Here is a 20,867-nt window from a genome sequence, read left to right as displayed (position 1 = left end):
TTCTCAGTGCCGGCGGCGTTGGGCCTTAAACGTCATCCGTCATCTGGTGTCTGGCTCTGGGACTCTGCAAGCCAAGGGCGGACACACGAGGTAGATGGACGCGAAGGGCGCGAGGAGAGCAGCGTTGAAAACTTGGAATGCGCCCTACTTCATCTATCGGGACGGACCTGGTCTAGATCCGGACAGTATACTATCCGTATTGGACCTGGACCCTGCACACATGGTCCTCTCCCTCCTCTGCCTTGGACGGCTTGGCCCGTTGATGCACCTGGCGGGCACTGGCGATGCGATGGTCAAGCAGCATCTGCATCTGCCATCTGCCATCTGCCATCTCATCTCATCTCATACGGCCGTTGGGAAAGGCATGTCCCCGGCGCAAGTACTAGCTACCGAGCTACTGCTGCCGCTGCCTGCACATCCAATAAGGCTAACAGACAACAGAAGTCTCTTGCATAAACGGCCCCTGGGTGATGGAGAAGAGACTCGGCCAAGGCCGAACTGCGCAATATGGTGCATCTTGTCACGCCTGGCTCTGGCAGTCTCTAAACGTGTATGAGAAAGTGTGTGCGTGTATAGCCTTGCTCGGTCGGTGACTCCAGCCGGCCACATGATGGGTAGAATGGTAGAAAAAGGGGTTCAACAACTCGCACTATGCAGACCAACAACACTCTTGGCTCTAGGCTCTCGCGTTGCACAACCGCCTCACCTAAGGCGCATTGCTTATGTACATACATACATAAATGCACAGGTACGGTGCCGTGCGTGCGTGCTGTAGGGGAGGGTCGGCATGGTACGGAAGAGTGCCCAGGGCGTGTAACCTACCCGGGGGGGAACAGACAGAAAAGAGTTGTGCCAATGGCAGACTATGCCGTGCCCCAGCCCTACCGCGCCGAGGCGCATCCCGGGTAAAAGTCTGAACGCGAGAGCCCACTAATAACGGATAGGGCTGTCACTTTTTGACCGAATTGAGATGGCATATGGATGTTGGCACCGACCGTACCAGCTACTACTCCGTAAGGTACCGGACATATCTCCACTGAGGCACGTAAGGTAAGTACCTTCCATGGGGGGAAACTGATTCCATACCGTAGCACTGGGCGGACGGGGAACAGGGGATTGGATCTTGCACATCGCTTCCGCTTTGACTTGGTGGAGGTAGGAGGGGCACCGGCCAACTTCGCCGTCCATCGACGGATGAGTCGGTGACGCGAACCCTGGACCTGTTGAATGGGCTTCGACTTCCATGGCGTGTGTGAGGGGTATACAGACACTAAAGCAGACCGCTAACCCCTCCACCCCGGGGCCCCTAACCAAACCCCCCCTGGGCGGCGCGGGGCTGATTCCAGCATTCCGAATGCGGGACTGGTTCAGGCGAGGAGAACCATACCAGGTGAACCGTTCACTCTCTACTCTACTGCACCACTTCGGGTCGGGTTTGTAGTTTCCAGGCAAGGCTCTTATTCCTTATTGCCCGGGCATCTGTTGATCGGGGTTTTGAAACGCCTTGGGAAAATGCACTGTTGCTATGGTGGTTCTTGCGTAATTAGTTGTAGAAGGGACACAAGAAAAAAAAGACCTGGTGGAAGGATTCTTTGCCAACCCTTCCTTCCCGTCCTTTTTTTTTTCCCCTTCTCTTCTCCCCCTCCTTCTTTTCCCTCCACTCTTCCCTCCCGCATAAACGAGAAAACGAACACCGGCTAAACACGACACAAACTCTGACGAGGCGGAACAACGACACAGGACAAAAAAGGGTATGACTGACTGACTCGTTCGGGGAAGGTCGGCGCGCACGTCACGTCACGCTTTCGTGTTCTTCATTGGAGTTTATTGGGTGTCGAAGGAACGCGGGCCGAGCTTTAGGTTCCCTTCCCATCATCGCGTCGCATTTCCATTCGTCACTCTACTCTGGTCGTCCTTGCCAATGGATACGTACGTGCTATCCCAGCGTCCACTCGCAAGAGTTCAGGTAGGGCCTACCCGAGTCCAAGGTATACTCACCCTTTCCTTCCCTTCTTGGCCGACTACTGGGTGGGCTCCATTCCCCCACCCCACCTTCTTCATCCTGAATCCCGTCCGGGCTTGTTTTGTTTGAAGGGACAGACAGGGACGAACTCACAAAAAACCGAACTATTAGACTATTCTTGGTACCTGATCTAGCCCGCGGTAAGCAGCTTAAATCAATGTATCTTATTCCACTGCCCGCATGGTACCTTAGGTAATCGGCCGTCCTCAAGTTGCCGACCGAGTACCATACACAGTACACCAACCCCTCCCCGTGTTCGCACAGGACAAGCTTGTCATGCCCTATGCATGGCATGATTGCAACTCAACTCTCACACAGGCAGCAAGCACTCGGCTCTGAGCAGAAGGAAATAGGAAATTGAATGAGCAGCGTTTTTTGTCTGTTGGGCCCCCATAATGCCATCCATCACCTGCCGCCAGCGCCGTATGACAGCGGACGTTGCTTTGCTGATCGACGACGAAACGACCCACAACCCACGACGTGCAGCAGTAGCAGCAGCCGGGGGTGAGGGAAGGGAAGGGGGCTTAGGTAATACTAGCTGCCCTGTCCTGTCTGATATACCCCTTCCCAGAAGATGTATCCCTGAACCGGGCCCACAAGCACCTGCGACGAGTTGTATACGTACATACACACTCATGTGTAAGTGAGGCAAGCACGAACAGCCTCACCAGCCCCAAACAGCCCCACACCCCCTTCAACCCTCCCCTTCGTTTGCCTTTTCCCCCGTCATCCGTCCTGTCGGGACAGCTGGAAACAGCAAAGCTGCAATGTCCTTTCTCACAATGATCCTCTCGGCCCTTCTCCCCTACCACTAACTGCCCAGCAAAAAAGCCACACAACGCACCGGCTAGCTGTTAATTGTTTAGCGTCCCATAGCCTCGACATGGACGCCGCCGTTGTGCTTTTCGCCGAACTCTGTCTCGCCGTATTCCGTCACGATCCAGACGCAGAATAGCTCCCATTCCACTGCCCATTGCCGCAAATGCGCCGCCTTCGTGCCGCCCCCAACGGTAGCCACCCGGATGTCCCGAGTCCTAGAGAAGAGATTTTTCCTAGTCAGCCTTTTGCTTTGTCCTCCTTTTTGTTCCCCTTTTCAGTCTGCCCTTCTCCCTTCCCCTGTCTTTCCCCTGTCTTTCCCCTCCCCCTCCCCCTATATTTCCCAGGGAGGTGATCTCGGGCCGCCATTTGGTTTCTACCTAGTCGCCGATTCTGATCCGAACCAGGCCCGATCGGAATTAAGGGAGGAGATAAAGTAAACCCCCTAGACGAGGGGCGCGGGTGGGGGGAACGGGAACGGGAACGGGATTCAGGGTTGCACACATTGTACGTACCACGCCTCAGAGTCCTGGTCCTCGAAAGCAGCCCATCGCACGCTATTCTCGGCCAGCGATCCCAGGCCGGCTAGCCCGAGGTTCTCCCAGCCTTGGAGCGCCTGCCAAAAGTCGTGTGTCATGCCGGCCGTGTCTTGGCCGAGAATGGCAGGATCGTCATTGCAGAGGGCACACGGGACTCCCCGCGCCAGAAGTGCCGGAAGGGGGTGCTGCATGATGCTCCCCGTCAGGCGCAGGATCTCGTTTGATATCGGGCAGCTCTCCACCAGGATGCGTTTGTCCTTGACGGCGTCGATCAAGCGCGGGTGCTTGAAGAGGGAGAAACCGTGTCCTATTCGCCGCGTTCCGAGGAGAAGGGCGTCAAACAGATTCTGATCGGTCGAGTCGCCGTCGCCTAGAGTCTCGCCCGCGTGGAAGAAGAAGGGGATGTTGGCCCCTTCGAGGGCGCACTGCTTTCGGAACCAAAAGAGTTCTGGAAGGAGGTCCGCCAACGGCCGTCCAGCGTCCTCGGGGCCCACGAGATCGAAGCCCGCCAGAAGATGCGGCCACGCCAATTTCGTCGCGATGCAGTCGTCCATGCTCTGGACGATGGGCCTCGAGCCCAGGCCTCTCAAGGCGGTCCAGATCATCCGGAGACCCCAGAAAGTCTGGCCGGCCTCGGTGGCCTGGAACTTGGCCACCTCCTCCTCAATCACCTGGAACATATGATTATAGTCTGGCTCCGGCTCTTCGCACCCCTCCCGACAGTAATTAGGAGGCCAGGCAAATCTAAAATCAATCCATGGTTGGTTAGCAGTTGCGCCTGCGACCCTCCCTTTCTTCCTTCGTCTCTCATCCCCGCACCGGAGCTTGATTATAGACGAAGCGACGGTCGACAATGAGTCGGAATGCTAATAGAGGAGATGTGCGGGCCTCGGAAAAGGGGGTGGGGGGCGATGCCCGGCCGCCTTGCCCATAGAGAAGAAGGGGTGCGGTGGGCTCACCGTATCTCTACCCAATAGACGCCATCTTCAACGAGCTGGCTCATGAGTCGCTGCAGAAACGCGCGCCAGATGGGCTCGTAGTGTATCATGGCGCCAATGACTTCGAAGCACTTGACAAACTTGCGCCAGATCTCGGCTACGCCGTGGTGCTGCTCGAGGGCATCTGCCTGGTTGATGGTGCACCGGCTCTTTAGCCATTCTAGGAAGCCCGACCTGCCCCCGTCGGGATAGTCGTCAGCTGCCTTCGTCATGAGCACGAATGTGCCGGGCTTGTAGTCATCCTTCCAGAGGGAGCCCTCGGTGTGGTTGATGGCTCTGAACTGGATGGAGACCCCCTCCTCCTTCCTCGCCTCGGCGGTGGCGAGATGCGAGCCGGGGCAGGCGATGTGCATGCCTGGAGTCGTGAGGAGGAGCTCTAGGATGTAATCAAAGTCGACCATGGCGTCGCAGTGGGAGTGCAGGAGTGCCCCCTTTGGCATCCGGCGGACTATCTTCCACAGGTTGGTTGACTCCATCTTCTCCTTGGCCAGGCTGAACATCATGCCCGGGTGGACAGTGACGGCCACCTGCTGGGCAATCTGCTCCTCCACCTCGGACGTCCAAACTGTTTGCTTCTCATGGTCTCGGATCCTGTCGACAATGTCGCACGCTTTCTTGGCGATGGGCGACAGGCGCTGGCGGAACGTGTAATCTATATGTCGTTCACGGTCAGACGCCTCCACCTCTCACCAAGGCACACTAGCAGGCAGCTCGGCACACTGGCAGGCAGCTCGACATTAGGGGGGAACTCTGGGCAGTAAGTGGCAGTAAGGGGGTGGGGTGGGTGAATGAGAGAAACGGGCCAAGGGAAGTTTGTGGTTACCGCTGCGCTGCTTCTTCTCCTCGTCGATGAGAGCCTGGCGGTTCTGGAGGTACTTTTGGATGACTGCGTCATCCTTGCTTGGCAGCTCTTTGGAGACCACGTCGGCCCAGTCCTCGTCGCTGATGGGCGGCATGTTTTTTTCCTTTTGTGATTCCTTGCCGGTATTTGTTTGTCCCTTTTCCTTGAATTCCGGAGCGTGGTATGCAGTCGACGAAGTGAGGCGTCGCTCAGGTAGGTACGTGTCGGGTAGTTGCAGGAAGGAGGAGGGAACTGGGAACCCCGCGCTGATGACAAGTTGTGGGGCGGCCGACGAGAGCGAGGCTCGGGCTTTGCAGATCGCTCGCCGGGGTGCAGTAAGGTACCGAGTGCCGAGGCGGCCGGGCTTGTTTGTTTGTACGGAGTAAGAACCCGTATTCGGTCCTAAGAACACGGATGGCCCCAGGCAATTCCCCCCACCGGCCCGGCGACGGAACTGTCGGTCACTGATCGGCTCGGATGTCGGACAAGGCGGCAAATTGTTGCGGTGTTGGAGATGCCGAATCGGGTTTCCTTCCGAACACTTCCCCTTCTCAATTTATCCCCTCGTCCTCTGCTTCACAACCTTCTTTCTTTTCCCCACGCTCTTTCTTTCCCCCGCTCGTGGCGTCCGTTCATGTTGCATGCATCCGATTCATTTTCCTTTCTCGCCCGTTTTGTCGTGGGTTTGCCCTTCCATCTTTAACCCCTCGAACTAACTTCCTACACAAAGATGTTTCGGGGCAGCCCGCAGCCCTTTTTATCAACCTCGTTTCTTTCTGTCCTGTTTGGATCCTCTTTTTTTTTATTCTGTTGCCTGCCCTGCCAAACTAATGTTTGAAATTTGAACCTTTTTCATCCCAACCAAGGCAGCCACAATCCTTCGCCCGTTTGCTTCGCGCTCCCGATCCCGCTCCCGATCCTGACTGACACTACTGAGACATGGGGGAGGTAGGTAAGGGACGTAGTAGGTGTGAGGAGGAATGCGGACGATATAGAATTTCTCCTTTATTTAACCTAGAGAGATGGGGAACTGATATAAGGTAAGGTTAGGCAAGGCAAGGTAAGGCAAGGCAAGGCAAGGCAGTGTAAAAAGTGCCCAAGTCCCAATCAGCGACGGGTACGTACATACATAGGGGGAAGGGGGCCGTAGGAATAGGAGAATTGAGGCAAAATACGACTCGGAGGTTTGAGAAAGAGGCAAGAAAATTATACGATCAGTCAGTCGAACTGCAGCCCGTGGTTGGAGTGGTCAGTGGAGGCTTTGATGGCGGCGGGAGAATCGGGATCGCGCTCCCTGCATCTGCATTTCACTGCACTGCACTGTACTGCACTGCACTGCGGGCGGTCTTCCTCCTGCGGGCTGACCTCATCTCGTCTCATCTTTTCTTACTTCTCTTTTTTTTCTTTCCTTTTTCCTTCTGTAGATAGCTGATCCGAGTACGTGAACTCGTTACGCTCTCGTCAAATGTCACATGGTGTGTTGGCTGCTGCTGCGCGGGCCCTGCGCGGGCCTTTGTGAATTATCTGCGTGGGCTTTTTATCGAATGGAGGCTTTTTATCGACTGGAGGCTTTTCATCGAATGGAGTCTTTTTAGTCTGCTGTATCCGTGTTAGTGGGCTTTTTGTCTGATGTGACTAGGCCAGGCTATTGGATACCATCCGCGGGCTGTTTAGTGACTAGTGTCTCTCAGCCGAGATGAACCTATTCATGGTTCTTTTTTTTCTGTTTCTCTTGTTGTGCTTTAGAAAAAGGACCCTGAGAGAGAGAAAAAGTCCTGTGCATCACGCCCCCCCCCCCCCCCCCCCCGTTTTGTGGCTGTACAGCCCAACCGTGGTGTTTGTTGGGTGCTTTGAACATCCCGAAGGAAGATGCCGTTGGTGCTCTTTTCCCTTTCTTTCTTTTGTGGGGAAGGGATTCTCTTCTCAGACAGACTCATGTTGGTAGCATGCTCCCTCATAGTCTGTTTGGTTGCTTTACTTTGTCTCTTTCTCTGTATATTTGCATCATCTCCGGAGGGGAGGTCCTTTCTTTTTCCTGCCCCTTTTTGACATTCACCGCCTTGTCTTAATCTCCATTCTCTCGTGTGTGGCATGAAAATGAGGTGTTTCCATCTATTCAATGAATCCTATCTACCCGTGCGTTGCTCATTTTCGGGAGGTTCCCGGATAGGTAGGTCTCTTGACAAACACAAGTTCCCACCTGCTTCCTGCCCAGGCAGAAGAATTAAGCGGGCACAAAAACAGAGCTCCTATGTTCTTCTGTCTTCCTTCCTCCTTTCCGGCTTCTATGGTTGGGCCTGCGTTCTTTGGACTTTGTCTTTATTGGGGACAATCTCCGTCGGGATACCACTTTCCTACTTATCTCGTCTTGTTTGTGTTGTATTCCCGTCGCAAATAACAATAATATCACTGCCTACGCAAGCAGAGCGTACCTAGATAAACCGGGCTGGTTTACGGCCACAAGATCTAAGCTTTCACAGATACCTCGCTGAGTTTGGAAGGGGGTGATTTCCTGTCGCCGAAAGAATACGGAGCTGAAACGTGGCTGAGAATGTATGTACAGCCGCTCTTCATAGATGGAACGCTCAGGGTGAGGAGGCATTTATGCATGGTGATGATGTTGCAAAAGGTATACACGCTATAAACAACTCGAAAGAAGACCACGGACGCTGCCCGGATGAGGCGCCTGCCTGCCCGTCCACTTGCTTAGTTAGGTAGGTAGGTGGACGCGGTTTGGAAGTAAGGTAGTTCCTTGGACTGAGCACAGGCTGGCGTCGGCTATGCCAAGTTTTCTGGCTGAGCTCTGTGCTCGGGACTCACAATGTTTACCTATCTTGCTCGGCCATTCACGCTTGCTTTCACAGTAACGCTTGGCCAAGCAGCATGTCGCCTCGGTAAGGGATAGATAGGCAAGAAAAAGTATCCAGTCTGATAATTTTTAGTCTGGGGCTGCGAGAGTCAATACTAGGCAGAAATCCAGGCCATCCAATGTTGTTGTGACATGTCATTTCCCGCCGCTATGCCGAGAGCGTGATGCACGCATTCGCACTTAGTATGTCTCTCACACACAGCAAAAGGCACATTTGACTGGTATGGCGCAAACAGCCATGACAGATATCGTGCTGTCAAAGGACAGCTCCGAAACCCGTGCCGGCAAGGGGAATGAACGAAGGAATGGGGGTCATAGTCACCGCCAGCCGCTCAGCCCCTTTTCACCTACCCCCTTAACCCCTGCTCAGCGCAGCGACGTGCTGCCCTGGGCTTGAAGTAACCGCGGAATAAGAGGTTAGGATCGTGTGCAAGAACAGACTAGATATAGACGGACACATTACACACACACACACACACACACATATATATATATATATATAATATATGTTTCCGGCAACCTGGTCAGCTACCTACCTACCCACCCACCGACGTGTATATATGCAGAAACAGCCCCGATGCCAAACGACACACAGCACATCCATCGCACCACACCACATCACATCAGATCGTCATATTGAATCATAGTCCAACGCGTCAATCACCCCAAGACAAAGAAGTGGAAAGGAAAGGACATCCCAGAAACTCACACCGGCACCGACACCGGCACCGACACCGAGCTGCCCTTGCCCGCAGGATCCATCCGTCCCGCCGCAAGCAACAGATCAGGGAAGTGCGCCGCCCAGCCCCTTTGATCAGCCTCGAGGACGGTCTCACAGGACTCCCTGACGCGGCGCACGCGGTCGGCCGTCAGGGCCATCTCGGCCGGCAGTTTCGTCTCCTCCACTGCCCGTACGTCCTCCTCCGTCGTCGTCATCGTCATCGTCATCTGCTCCGCCACGGCGCGGGCGGCTAGCGCGGCCACGGGCATGCCGTGCCCGCTGTACCCGGCGCACAGCCACAGGCCGCCCTGGTCGCCATCGTCGCTGCCGCCGAGGCTCGCGGGCACGCGGCCGACCCACGCGTGGTGGTCGCGCGAGAAGCCCATGATGCCTGTCCATTCGTACGTGGCGTCAAGCGGCACGCCGTCCTCTTCTTTAGGCCGATGAGAAGGGTTTCTCGTATCGTCGCCGTCGTTGTCGTCAGGTGTCAGGTCCAGCGGCGGCGACAGGTTGGTGCGCAGGTAGCGCGCGACGGGCTCCTCGAGCTCGTCGTCGTTCCACACGCCGACGCCCTGGCCGCGCTGGCTCGGCCGCCCGCCGCCAAAGATGAGCTCGCCGCCGCTGCCGCTGCCGCCTCGCTTTCCACTTGACCCGGCAACTGCGTCGACGTCGACGGGCCGCTGTGCTAGGTAGTCGTCGCGAGCCGAGGCCGACGCGTGGTCCATGATGACGTACGAGCGGCCGAGCGCTATGGGATCATCGCTCTCCCCGCGGGCTGCTGCTGGCGGCGGCACCAGGGCGGCGACCTGGCCGCGTACGGGCACGATCAGGTCGGCGAAGGCCGGCAGCAGGTGCGACGTGTAGGCGTTTGTGGCGAGCAGGACCTGGCGGGCGGCGATGGTGCCGCGGGGCGTGGTGAGCAGCCAGGGGTGCAAGGAGTTGCTCTCGTCTTGGTGTCGGCGCTGCTGCAAGAATGTCACGGGCGTGTTGGTCTGCAGGTTGAACTCGCCGGGGGGGAACTGGGCCAGCAGCTGCTCCAGCACCCAGGCCACGAGCTTGTAGGGCCATAAGGTGGCGGCATGCTTCTGCACGATGGCACCGGCGGCGTGCGGGATGCGGAGCGAGGCCAGGGTTTCCTTGCCCGTGCCCGTGCCGGCGGCGTCGGTGTCAGAAGGAGGGCGAACGATGCGCACCAGGGCGGCCAGGTCGGGGCGGGAGCGCTCGAGGTTGTTGACGGCAGCGGCGGCCAGGTCGAACAGGTCCTGTGCCAGGAACGTGTGGACGCCCGAGAGCGATGTCCAGTCGCAGGGGATATCGTTGGTCTTGGCCAGGCTCTCGAGATAGGCAAAGGTGGCGAGCTCGAACTCGGCGACGCCGGGCGAGGCGGCTGCCGTGTAGAGAAGGGGCTGGCAATGGCCGCCGTTGCGGCCCGTAGCACCCCAGCAGGCCTCCCTGGCGTCGAGCACGACGAGGCTGGTGCCGGGCTTCTGGTGCGCCTTGAGGAAGCGGGCGGCAAAGGACCCCGTGATGCCCGTGCCCACCACCACCACGTCGGCCAGAGCCGGCAGGTCGGCTGTCGTGCGGTGGCCCTGCAGCGTCGCCGACGGCTCCTTGAGCCAGATCGGCGCCGTCGACGTGGGCGTCGGCAGCCCAGCCACTTCGCGCACTGCCATCTTACAGACGACCCGAGTCGAGATCAACTTCTAGTTCGAGACCAAGACCATCAGCGAGGAAAACAAGAGCAATAATAAGAAAATAAAAGAAATAGCAAAAGAAGGCTCCAACCCAAGATGCAAATTAAACAGACGCACAATAAATACCTAGGCAGGCAGCCAGGCAATGTTGCGTGTTCTTGGACAGGAAAAGAGTCACGACACGCACGACGTTGGGGTGGGGAGAACAGAGGAGACGAGACGAGAGGAGACGAGAGGAGACGAGGGGAGACGAGGGGAGACGAGGGGAGACGAGGGGAAGATTGAGTGAGTCGTCAGTTGTCACCACCACAAGCCAAAAACCAACTAGACAACAGGGACAGGAACACAAAAGAGCCAGAATTCCATGAATTACCAATTGCAATCATTGAACTTATCAAAACTAAAATCTACACGAGAATGAGTCCGCGGTTCACTGCCTCACAATACACCTTCTCAGAGCCACTCTCCAAATCCCATCTTCACAGTCTCACGCATACGAGTCCCAAGTCAATACGCCGCACAACATGCCGCGATTCACGTTCAAGTGCCTCTTCTCGTCAAGGCTACAATCTATTCGGGAGCTAGGCTAGTACAACTCATCGTCTATGTACGTGCAATGTCTCTCTCATAACTCTCTCTTTTAGCCCGGCAATAAAGACAGACATGCCCCCGACCTCGCTTCGCTCCCACTGCTTTTCTTTTCCCGCCGTGGACAATTTCTCCGTCATCAATCATGCAATGCAGGCAGACAGAGGCATAGACTGCGCCGCCACCTCGACGCTGACAACTGCCAAACGACGCACGAAAAAAGTGCCCAAACTCTCAAAAGAGACATGAACTGAAACTCCGTCCTGGATCGAAAGACAAAAGATGAAAAAACAGCAAGCCGTAAAAGCACACTAGCAACCTCATTAACCCTGCTGCATCTTTCTTCTCTTGCCGACCTGGGCCGAGAAACCCGTCTTGATGGCCTGTACCGAACGGCGAGATCCGCAAGAGTTGCATGTAATGAAGCTATCCGCGAGTCAGCAATGATTCTCTCTATAGACATTGAGGGAGCCACGACTTACTATAGACGGTTTTCACCCTTGGAGAGGTCCGTGTTGGGAGAGCGGCACGTCTTGCACGTCACGTATTCTGTTGCCCACCCAAGATTAGCACTGCTCGTCTCTCGCGGCGCACACGCAGGGACGGGCAGACTCACCTATAATGTACGTGCGCAAGACGTTCTCAATCTGCTTCTGCTGGAAGCGGCCCTTGATCACCAGCCGTCTGGCACCGTCCACGCTGCCGCTAGTGCCCAACTCGGCGAACAGGTATGCTGTGACGTGCTCGTCGGACCGCTTCATGCGCTTGCAGATCTCGGCAATGTTGGCAAAGATGGTCTTCTTGTTGCCTTCGCGCAGGCACTGCGGTGGCGGAATCTTGTACGACCGCGTTCCGCTCGACGCGTGGTCGGGGTTCTTTTGCGTCAGCAGCACAAAGAAGCGCGACAGCAGCGGCACGTAGTTGATCGACTTGGACTCGTCGTGCGCCCAGATGCCCGTGCCCTTCTCCATGTCGCCCTCCTGCGCCCCGTCTTCGGCCGAGATGGCCGCCGGCGCCTCCTCGCCCTCCTTGCCCTCGAGGTTCAGCGCCTCGAGCTTCTTAGCGAACTCGTCGTCCTCCTTGGTCACCTTCTTCTTCTTCTTCTTCTTCATCGAGAGGTCGATCGCATCCTCACCGCCCGCCGGTGCTGCGGCCTCGTCGCCCTCCTCGGCCTCGTCGTCCTTCTTGACCACCTTCTTCTTCTTTTTCTTGAGCGTCAAGTCGAGGCTGCCGTCAACCGGGGCAGTGGCGCCGTCGGCCGAGTCGGCCACCGGTGCTTGAGAAGCATCAGTAAAGGCGCCGAGCGCGGCGGAAAGAGGCGGCGTACGAGGAGTGTGCGACATCGCTGTGTCCTTAGAGTCGTCGTTGGGAGAGGGAACCATCGTCACGTTGCCGTCGGCGTCCACCACAAGCTTCTCGTCGGTAAATGCGACCGATTTGCGCGAGACCCGTCTCTGGATTGCGGGTGCCTTTTCGCGTGGGAAAGCTGGTTAGTCTCGGGATTTACAATTTCGACTCGGGTGTTATTTCTCGCGCATGAAGGAGCCGAAGATGTCTCTTTCCCGAGGACTAAAAAAGGAAATGTCCCGTGGCGCCAAAAATCGATGCAGTGGAAGATACTTTGCACTGAATGTGGTTTGGAGAGGCAAAAAAGAAGTCCGGTACAGGTTCTAGTAGGTAATGGAAAAAGAGGCCGATTTTTGGTTAGGCCCGGGGGGGGGAGGGGGGTCAAAGTGAAAGGCGGGCTGAGGGCTAAACGTAAACTCCCAAACTTACTTCAGCATCCATCTTGGATGGCTCACAGTTTCCTTGTCCTTTTTTGCTGACTGTCTGAAACGGCGGGCTTTCCTCGGGTGAAGGGTTGCAGGAATATGTGGAAATTGTTTGGCGAGGGATAAAGGATCCGTGGAATACAAATCTTCCTAGAGGAGAGGAGCCCGTTTCACGGAGGGGGTTTTTAATCAATCCGACTTGCGAGGACTCTTGGATGTTCTTGACAAGGAAAGCGTTTCCCTTTCATGACGTTGGACTAGATTCACTGTGACTCAGGCCCTATCGGCCCTCAAATCACCTGACAGGTGGGATTTTGCTGCCTGCCTTGCAGGGTTCGTGGCCAGTGGCAACGCTAGGAAGACAGCTGGCGGAGCTGGCAGCTGCTCCGCGGCAGTCTGTGGCGTCCGGGGTTCGGAGATCGCATCCCGCAACCCTGGACAGCAGACAGCTAGCAGCAAGCAACAAGCAAATTGAAGCTTCAACTCGCCTTTTGAGCTCTATGTGCCCAGACATCTCGCCGAGTAACCAAACCAGAAGTCGATGAGGGGCCCTTGATTGGCCTCGGACAGCCACCTGCGGCATTGCATTTGACCCCAGCCCAAACCAGCCCTCGCCTCCCCTTCTTCCTCGACGCATCCCCGCATCGCCGACGCCGCCGACATGTCCGCCATGGCCAGCAGCACGGGCTCGTTCGTGATGCCGGACGCGGCGCCGTCCTCGGACGACAACGATGACGTCGAGTCCCTCCCGTCCATCTCCAGCGGCGTGCTGAGCGGGTCCGAGGCCGACTCGGATGCGCAGCAGGAGTGGGACGCGAGCCTGGAGCAGCTGCAGCTGCTGCTCACCATGGTGCTGGTGCCCTTTGCCGGCAAGTATCTGGGGCGCAAGTTTGCCTACTGGAGTGAGTCTGCTACCTATCTATCTACCCACAAACAAGTTGCTGACCACTCCTAGGCTGGGCGCGGTACATGGAATGGATGCACAACGTCGAGGTGCGGTGGACGAGCAAGCGGACGTTCCAGGCCGCCGGCGCCGCGGAAGCCGCCATGTCGCTGTGACACGACACGCAGTTACCGGTTAGAAGAAAGAAAAACAACACACTGCGATTCGGCGCAGCAACGGCGTCGACGATGGGCTGCAGCGCCCAGCCAAGCACATACACATCTACTGCCAAGGGCACAACAACAAAATATCATTACCACGCAAGGCGGCGGATGGGGCCAGGCGTTATTTTGGGATGGGGCACATTTCGTGGATTGTATAGAAGGGCATGTCAGTCATGTTCCCCCGTCATAGAAGAAACCGCTGTCACCACTTGGGTGTAATATTACATCGTTCTGGGTGTCGGGACGTACCGTATCCGTGAATAGGCCGGGTTCGGATGAGTTGATGGCGTTGCTGTCATGCCGTACCGATCCAGTGTCGTAGCAACTCATCTCTTTTATTTACAATAAAAACCTGATCAAACCTAAATCCAGACCTTAGGAACCGGAAGCTAGGCAACGGGAGGCTCCATAGAGCGGCGTAGCGACGTTGGAACAGTTTCCATATTGTACTCCGTATCAAAGCCATGCTTCAAGATCTGATATCAGGGTGCATGCAGCACTGCTAATTACCTATGTTTTTCTACGCAGAAATACAGACAGCCCCAGACCAAGCCTGTTTTCCCCCCATGACCCCTTTCCTCCCTTCCCTCCAAATTTCCTTTTGCTCTAAAGCCATACCACGGTATCGGTATCATTCATAAATAAACAAACAATGAAGTAAAAAAGTAGAACAAAAACCCCCCAAATGCCTTCCAAACCAAGGCGCCTCCGTTCGGTGTACACAAGATAAACCCCCTTCCTAATGAAAAAAAGCAAGTCTTGCCTGCCCGCCCGCTCGCTCCCGAGTTTTTTTTGCCAGAATACAACGTAATCTGCGTTAATCCGACAACGTCATTAAAAAGAAGAAGAAACAGGGCTCAGAACAATGCCCGCCATCAGAAAACCTGCCTGGCCGAGGTAAGAAGTAATAGGGGGAGGGTTGGCGTGCACCAAAAAGGAAAGAAACAAAAAGTGTGTGTCCAACAGCAGTGGTTGAGACTTCACTCTTCTTTCCGTGTCAGAGCCAAAGGTTTCCCTAGTCACCCCATCACACCCACCAGCCTCGGCCTCTCTCTCCCATCCCCTCCAACCATCTCTCTCTCGTTCAGCGGCCGATATGCGACATGGAAGGGGCGCCAACGGAGCCGCCCATCCGGCGGCTACCGCCGCCGAGCCTGCCGAGCACGATCCCAGCCACGACGGTGACGAAGAGGAACCACATGAAGACGGTGCTGGCCTGGAGCTCGCGGCAGCGCTTCGCATCATCAAAGCTGCCATAGCCAATCCAGTCACCAGGCTTGGAGCCGGGCTGCAGGTCGCCGCAGTTGACGACGCCGAGCTTGGCGGCCAGCGCGATGGCGGTGATCAGGAAGATGCCGGCGGCGACCGCGTCGACGGTAAACACGGCCGCCGGCGACGCGAACCGCGACGACACGCTGTCCACCACGCCCGCCGCCAGCCCGTACAGCGACACTAGCCACGCCACCACCACCACGAACATGGTGAAGTTGACTAGTGCTGATGCCGACGCCGCTGCCGCCACGTTGCTCGCGATCACGTTGCCCACCAGCGCCGTCAGGAGCAGCGTCCACAGCAGCTGCAGGCCGCGCAGCAGGACCTGTATGATCTCCATTTCGTTTTGTTTTGGTGTATGTGCGTATGTATGTATGTATATGTGTTTCTGGCGGCGATATCTCGTCGCACAGAGGGATGGTGAGATTTATGTTGCGCAGGACGGTTTCAGCTTTTCCGAGGAAGGAAGAGAAGCCGGCGAGTTGCTTCCGTAACGCGCGCGCGCGGCGCAAAGGTGGGAAGAAGACTGCTTGCTTAGCTGGCGATATTCGATGCCGAAGCTTGTTTAGATTTCCAAAGGAAAGGCGGATATAGAGGCTGCGCAAAGTAGAGGGTATCTTTATGGTATTGGATGCGGTAGGAAGAAGGCGAGATCGGGAAAGTTTCTTTTTTTATTGCCTTGTTCCTGGAATATGGCGGATGGAAAGGGTCGGAGTGGTTGTTGGGATGAGCAAGACAAATAAAGGTGGGAGGATCGGCCGGAGGTGGGGAGGGGACTGGCTCGTCTTTAATTCCCGAGAGGGTCTTGGAGGACGGGACCAGGGCCGGACAGGCAGGCAGGCAGGCTAACAACACGCTAACGGGATCGAAAGAAACGGCTCGTATGTTCGCGTAATATGTAATAGACCAAGCGCAGCGTCAGTCAGTCAGTCAGTCAGTGAGAGGGTGGTGTGAAGCGAGGGAAGGAAGCTCCCTTCTAGTTGGCACCTTGGAAGTGCATCGTCTCCTTAGTGACAGGCTAAAAAGTGGGGGCGATGACGGAAGTGGTGGGGCCCGGTACTGGGCTTCGAAGCTCTCCAGCTCTTCCTTCCATCAGCCCTCGGATGACCCCGGTTGGCAGACGGGCGGCGCTTGGCAGTAGCAGTTCAGCACCTGACGGCGTGTCGAGCTTAATTGCTATTTTATTCCTAGATATTCCCGCCTTACTTGGTTGCCACATGCTGTCCTGTGTCCATTATTCCATATTAACCGGCAAGTGATTGATGAGCGGTAATAATTTCCAGTCACACTGTCCAGTGTTTCCGTGGTGAGAGAGTCGGGTTGCGGTTGCGTTGCGTCCAGAAACGGGCCTGCATGCATGCTTGTTGAACCCTGTCTCCACACCTCGTTGAACGGGGGACCAGTGTGACATGCCACTGTGTGCCGTGGTGGTGTGGCCGCTGTAAGCGGTGTCGGTGTCTCCCCTGTGGTTCTTGATGCCAATTCGCCGCACTTTTCCGGTTTCGCGTGCAATGAATAATCGATTCGCCCACAGCGCCTCCCCGGGTCTCGAGGCCCCCCCCCCGGCCGGCCCCATCCTGGTTGGCCATGCAGCTTGGCCCAGCAACGTCGAACCTGCAGACGAACTGCCGCTGCCGCTCGGCGTGCGGCTTGCGGCTTGCGCCCTTCTCAGGAAGACGAGATGTGAAACGGCTTTTTCTCTTCGCGCCAGCACCACCAGTCAGCAGCCGCCTGCATGCACGCTTGTGTTTCTCATGCCCTGTTGGCCAGCGCGATGGAGTCAGCGGGCCAAGTTTGATACCGGCAGCTTGCTGTTGGCAGTTGGCGATGCAAGTCGAAAATGGGGCTGGGCGCTGGGGTCGGCGACTGCCTGACTTTGGTGCACCCCAGTAACCCGGGGCTTCGGACCACGGGTTGTCTGGTGGACAGCTGTTCACTTCGTCAACATCATGACAATGCACTGCAACCATCCGAGGACCCGGGTAGGATATGTGCTTCGGTAGTCGCTAAGTAGCCCACACGTCCAGCATCTTCACGGCAGTGTAAAGTCATATCAAATTTCCGAACCTGGTTGGCAACATATAGGTCCACGTATCGTATATACATACATGGCCCAGCTTCAAGAATCTCCAAGAGAATGCTCCGACTTTCGAACTAAAACAGCAAACTCTATGTCGCGATGATGAGGACAACTAGGGCCAGTAACTAATCTGCCACACTCCAGCAAGATAGGGCTCTCGTCACACAGGCACGCACGTCATACCAAAGCTGAGAATGAATGAATGGTTTTTGAGTTCCTGGACCACGAGACAAACCCCCATTTAGAACGTCACACCTTGTTTGGACATGCGTGGCACGATGAGGTGCGAGTCAACGAAAAGTGTTTCCATTCCGTCATTTCATTTTTGCCAGCTATGGAGAACGAAGATTTTTCCCTTCTTTCTGGCAATCGAATTCCGAAAATGCGTTAAACTGCTTTACATTGCAAATGTACACCTTACCCATATGTGCCGCGCGCAGTATGGGCGGGCACTTTTTTTTCCACATGTCTTCTCACAACTAGCTGAATTTCTCACCCGAATATTTCTTGGACAGAAATTAACCAGTCAAAGCCCCTATCTTATATTTCGATAGGAACTAGTCGATCGAATAACCGAACCTCAAAATAAGAAAAGCAAGCAAACAAGTAAGCAGAAAGGCCGTCCGTTCGGCTGATACCTTTCTTCCTGGCTGGTCTGGGCAGGTTGCGTATTTTGTATGTATTGTACTAAGTATCATGATGACGAGGACGGTAGTAGTATTACGGTAGTATGGATTGTGCCACAGATGGAGGCAGAGAATATGGCCGTTGCCTGTCTGCCTTCTACTTACAGGTAAAGTAAAGTACGGCGGGGTCTGTATGTACCACCATTGGTTACATATCTGCCTTTGTCCGGGCTGCGTGCCAGAGGAGAGGCAGGTACATGTAAGTTTTGTATTGTATGTACAAACAAACATACAACTTTGACGTCAAAGAAGAGCACAAAGATGGCATTTGCTCGCTCATACACACTCACTCATACACACTCACTCATACACAGATATATACTCCCGGTAATTAACCACGTCACTGCGCAAACAAAACATTTGTGTTTGTACATGCATACAACACATGTGCTGATTTATCATAGCTACCCATGTGCCTCTGTATGTACGGCAGCGGCGAAATTAGCACAGCACAGTGGGATGAGACGCACATCCACAGCACAAACTCGCTAAACGTCGACGCCTTGCCTGCCCATAAACACCCTCGGCGCGCCGTGTCCCGCGCCGTCGGTCGGGGGGTCGCCGTACACGGCCGCGGCCTCTTGACCACCACCACCACCACCGCTGCTGCTGCTGCTGCTGCTGCTCCCAACATCGTCAGTAGCAAGTGTGGCGCCGGCAAGGCGCTTGACGTCGTAGACGACGGAGGCGTTGACGGCGGAGACGTTGCGGAAGTAGAGCTCGACGTCAGGACCATTATCGCCGAGGAAGCCGGATGCGGAGACGCCGGCGAAGCGGAGGACCTGTTGCGCGTCGCCGTAGCCGGAGCTGGAGCGCTGGTCGCCGGTCTGGAAGAAGGCGGCGGAGCCGGACTTGGTGGTGGTCAGGGCCGAGCCGGCGTAGCGCGCGCCCAGGGCGCCGAACGCCTCGAGCCCGCTGGCGAAGACGCCGGCCCCGCCCGCCGAGGTCTCGAGCTGCTTGCCCTGCTCGAGGTACGCGCGGATGGACAGGTTGCCCTGCGGGGACACGCTGTAGGTCTGGTTGGCGAAGAGCGGGTAGCGGTAGGCGGCGCGGTAGGATCCGCTGGCGCCGACGGGCGCGCCGGTGGCCTGGTCGACGCCGCTGACGAGGAAGTCGTTGATCTGGTTGTAGCCGAAGGCAGACACGACGCCGCGGTTGGAGTAGGTCAGGGCCTGGGACCACGACACGGTGTCGGCCGACGACTGCGACACGACGCGCGCGCTGACCAGCAGGTCGCGCCGCACCGTCGTGTCGTAGGCCAGTGTCTCGTTGGTGCCGTTGGCCGACTGCGTCAGGCGATGCAGGATGCTGACGGCGGGCGCGGGCGCCTGTACTGTTGGGCGGCGGTCGCCCGTCGTGATGGACATCGGGTCCGCGTCGAGCCACACGAAGATCTTGCCCGTCACATACCAGCTCTCGTCGACCGTCTCGGTCAGCGCCGCCGAGTAGACCCTGTTCGGGTCCGACGAGGGCCCGCTGTCTTCGACGTCGTCGTCCAGCCCGGCGATGCGGATGGTGAAGGTGTGCGGGCCGCCGTCGCAGAGCAGCGGCAGGAACGGCGTGATGTCCATCTCGTGCTCGCGCAGGTCGAACGCGTTGATGCCGGCGATGGGCCGGTGCAGGCTCGGGACCACGCCGCCGGTGAAGATGACGGGGAAGGGCCACTCGACGCCGGCTAGCTGGCCGTCGATCAGCACCTGCACCTCGCGGAACGGGCTGTAGCCGGTCAGCTGGCCGGCGGTGGCGTTGAAGGCGTAGATGTCGCTCTGCAGGACGTTGCTCCACCAGAACTCCTCGTTGGCCTGGCCGTTGGCCGAGACGGAGAAGACGGCACGCCGCACGTTGCGGGGGAAGTTGCCGATGGTGTTGGTCGCGTTCTGCAGGGGGACGGTGAACTGGCTGACCGAGTTGTTGGCCGCCTGCCGCGCCGAGATGGGGATGACCAAGTCGCTGGGCGGCGCCGCATCGGTGGGCACGTCGCTCTTGAAGAAGATGGCCGTCAGGGTGGTGTTGAAAATGCCCGTGTACTTGTCATCTGCGCGACACGGTCAGCTCTCCTCTCGCTGGCGGGCAAATAGTCGAGGCACCCGAAGCTTACTGACTAGGTTTCCCAGATCAAAGATGACCTTTTGCGGCTCTCTCCAGAGGGACAGATACTCGGTGGCGTCCTTGAGGTAGATCCAGCTGATGCCCGGGGGAGTCGTCGGCTCGGCAGTCGAGGTGCGCCCTGGGCAAGTTAGAGGCCGGCGTTAACCAAGTCTGCAGGGGCAGGGGCTGGACATACAGATTTCGACGTCGCCGAGATACATCAGGGCCAGGCGGTCATACTGCCGGCCCACGCTCACGACGCTGAAGTTGAGCACCACACGGTTGAAGTCGCAGTCGGGCGGCGCGTAATCGCCTGGGCCAGGAGTCAGAAGCAAACTAGTTAAGGGGCTGGTGTAGGCAGCTTACCGATGAAGGGCTCGCCGTAGCTGAAGGCAAAGTCGTGGCGCATCACCTGGACGCTGCAGGGCACGTCGTCGACGGACGAGGTCGAGCCGTCGCTGTCGGCAGCACCGGCGGGCAGCAGGACGGGCTGGGCGACCTCGAAGTTTTTGAGGACGGTCCTCTCGGCGGGCGGGGCCGACGTGGTTGAGGTGGCAGCGGCCGGGCCGTAGCCCTCGACGCTCGCCCATCTGCTCTTGACGACGGCCTGGGACGACGAGGGGGACGAGGCGGGAGCGCGGTGGTCGGCCACGGGGCCGGCGACAGGGCGGCCATATTCTGCGCCATTGATATCGCTGTCCCCGTTCGGCGACTCACAAGGCATCGGATGAAGCTGGCAGTAGACGTATTGTCCAGCCACCAAAAGTAGCAGC

At 57.0% G+C, this 20,867-nt stretch overlaps 6 protein-coding genes across 6 annotated transcripts; 1 reads left to right on the top strand and 5 right to left on the bottom strand.

The window, feature by feature from the left end:
• Positions 1 to 2,885: 2,885 nt before the first annotated feature.
• B0T26DRAFT_738839 (adenosine deaminase family protein) lies at positions 2,886 to 5,332 on the bottom strand (the record flags this gene model as incomplete). The annotated part of the gene is made up of 4 exons (XM_060443639.1): positions 2,886 to 3,057; positions 3,355 to 4,122; positions 4,338 to 5,028; positions 5,200 to 5,332. 4 exons carry the CDS (start codon positions 5,330 to 5,332, stop codon positions 2,886 to 2,888), a joined length of 1,764 nt encoding a protein of 587 aa, XP_060301365.1.
• Positions 5,333 to 8,515: 3,183 nt separating this feature from the next.
• Positions 8,516 to 10,750, bottom strand: B0T26DRAFT_698251 (FAD dependent oxidoreductase-domain-containing protein). The gene has a single exon (XM_060441426.1). It carries the CDS (start codon positions 10,478 to 10,480, stop codon positions 8,792 to 8,794), a length of 1,689 nt encoding a protein of 562 aa, XP_060301364.1. The 5' UTR covers positions 10,481 to 10,750; the 3' UTR covers positions 8,516 to 8,791.
• A 662-nt stretch (positions 10,751 to 11,412) lies between these two features.
• On the bottom strand, positions 11,413 to 12,877 carry B0T26DRAFT_673025 (domain found in IF2B/IF5-domain-containing protein; the record flags this gene model as incomplete). Its single annotated transcript, XM_060439539.1, has 4 exons — positions 11,413 to 11,515; positions 11,572 to 11,638; positions 11,706 to 12,558; positions 12,866 to 12,877. The coding sequence occupies 4 exons, from the start codon at positions 12,875 to 12,877 to the stop codon at positions 11,413 to 11,415; spliced, it is 1,035 nt and encodes a 344-aa protein (XP_060301363.1).
• A 654-nt stretch (positions 12,878 to 13,531) lies between these two features.
• Positions 13,532 to 13,920, top strand: B0T26DRAFT_738836 (uncharacterized protein; the record flags this gene model as incomplete). The annotated part of the gene is made up of 2 exons (XM_060443638.1): positions 13,532 to 13,763; positions 13,817 to 13,920. The coding sequence occupies 2 exons, from the start codon at positions 13,532 to 13,534 to the stop codon at positions 13,918 to 13,920; spliced, it is 336 nt and encodes a 111-aa protein (XP_060301362.1).
• Positions 13,921 to 15,154: 1,234 nt separating this feature from the next.
• B0T26DRAFT_597989 (marvel domain-containing protein) lies at positions 15,155 to 15,574 on the bottom strand (the record flags this gene model as incomplete). Its single annotated transcript, XM_060435662.1, has 1 exon — positions 15,155 to 15,574. A coding segment is annotated over one exon (420 nt), but the record flags the coding sequence as incomplete, so codon positions are not given.
• Positions 15,575 to 18,494: 2,920 nt separating this feature from the next.
• B0T26DRAFT_635930 (peptide N-acetyl-beta-D-glucosaminyl asparaginase amidase A-domain-containing protein) lies at positions 18,495 to 20,818 on the bottom strand (the record flags this gene model as incomplete). The annotated part of the gene is made up of 4 exons (XM_060436777.1): positions 18,495 to 20,041; positions 20,105 to 20,233; positions 20,291 to 20,407; positions 20,461 to 20,818. The coding sequence occupies 4 exons, from the start codon at positions 20,816 to 20,818 to the stop codon at positions 18,495 to 18,497; spliced, it is 2,151 nt and encodes a 716-aa protein (XP_060301360.1).
• Positions 20,819 to 20,867: the final 49 nt, after the last annotated feature.

Source organism: Lasiosphaeria miniovina, assembly GCF_030549165.1.
Source record: "Lasiosphaeria miniovina strain SMH2392-1A chromosome Unknown B0T26scaffold_2, whole genome shotgun sequence".
Taxonomy (NCBI): domain Eukaryota; kingdom Fungi; phylum Ascomycota; class Sordariomycetes; order Sordariales; family Lasiosphaeriaceae; genus Lasiosphaeria; species Lasiosphaeria miniovina.
This window is presented reverse-complemented; position numbering and strand designations above follow the sequence as displayed.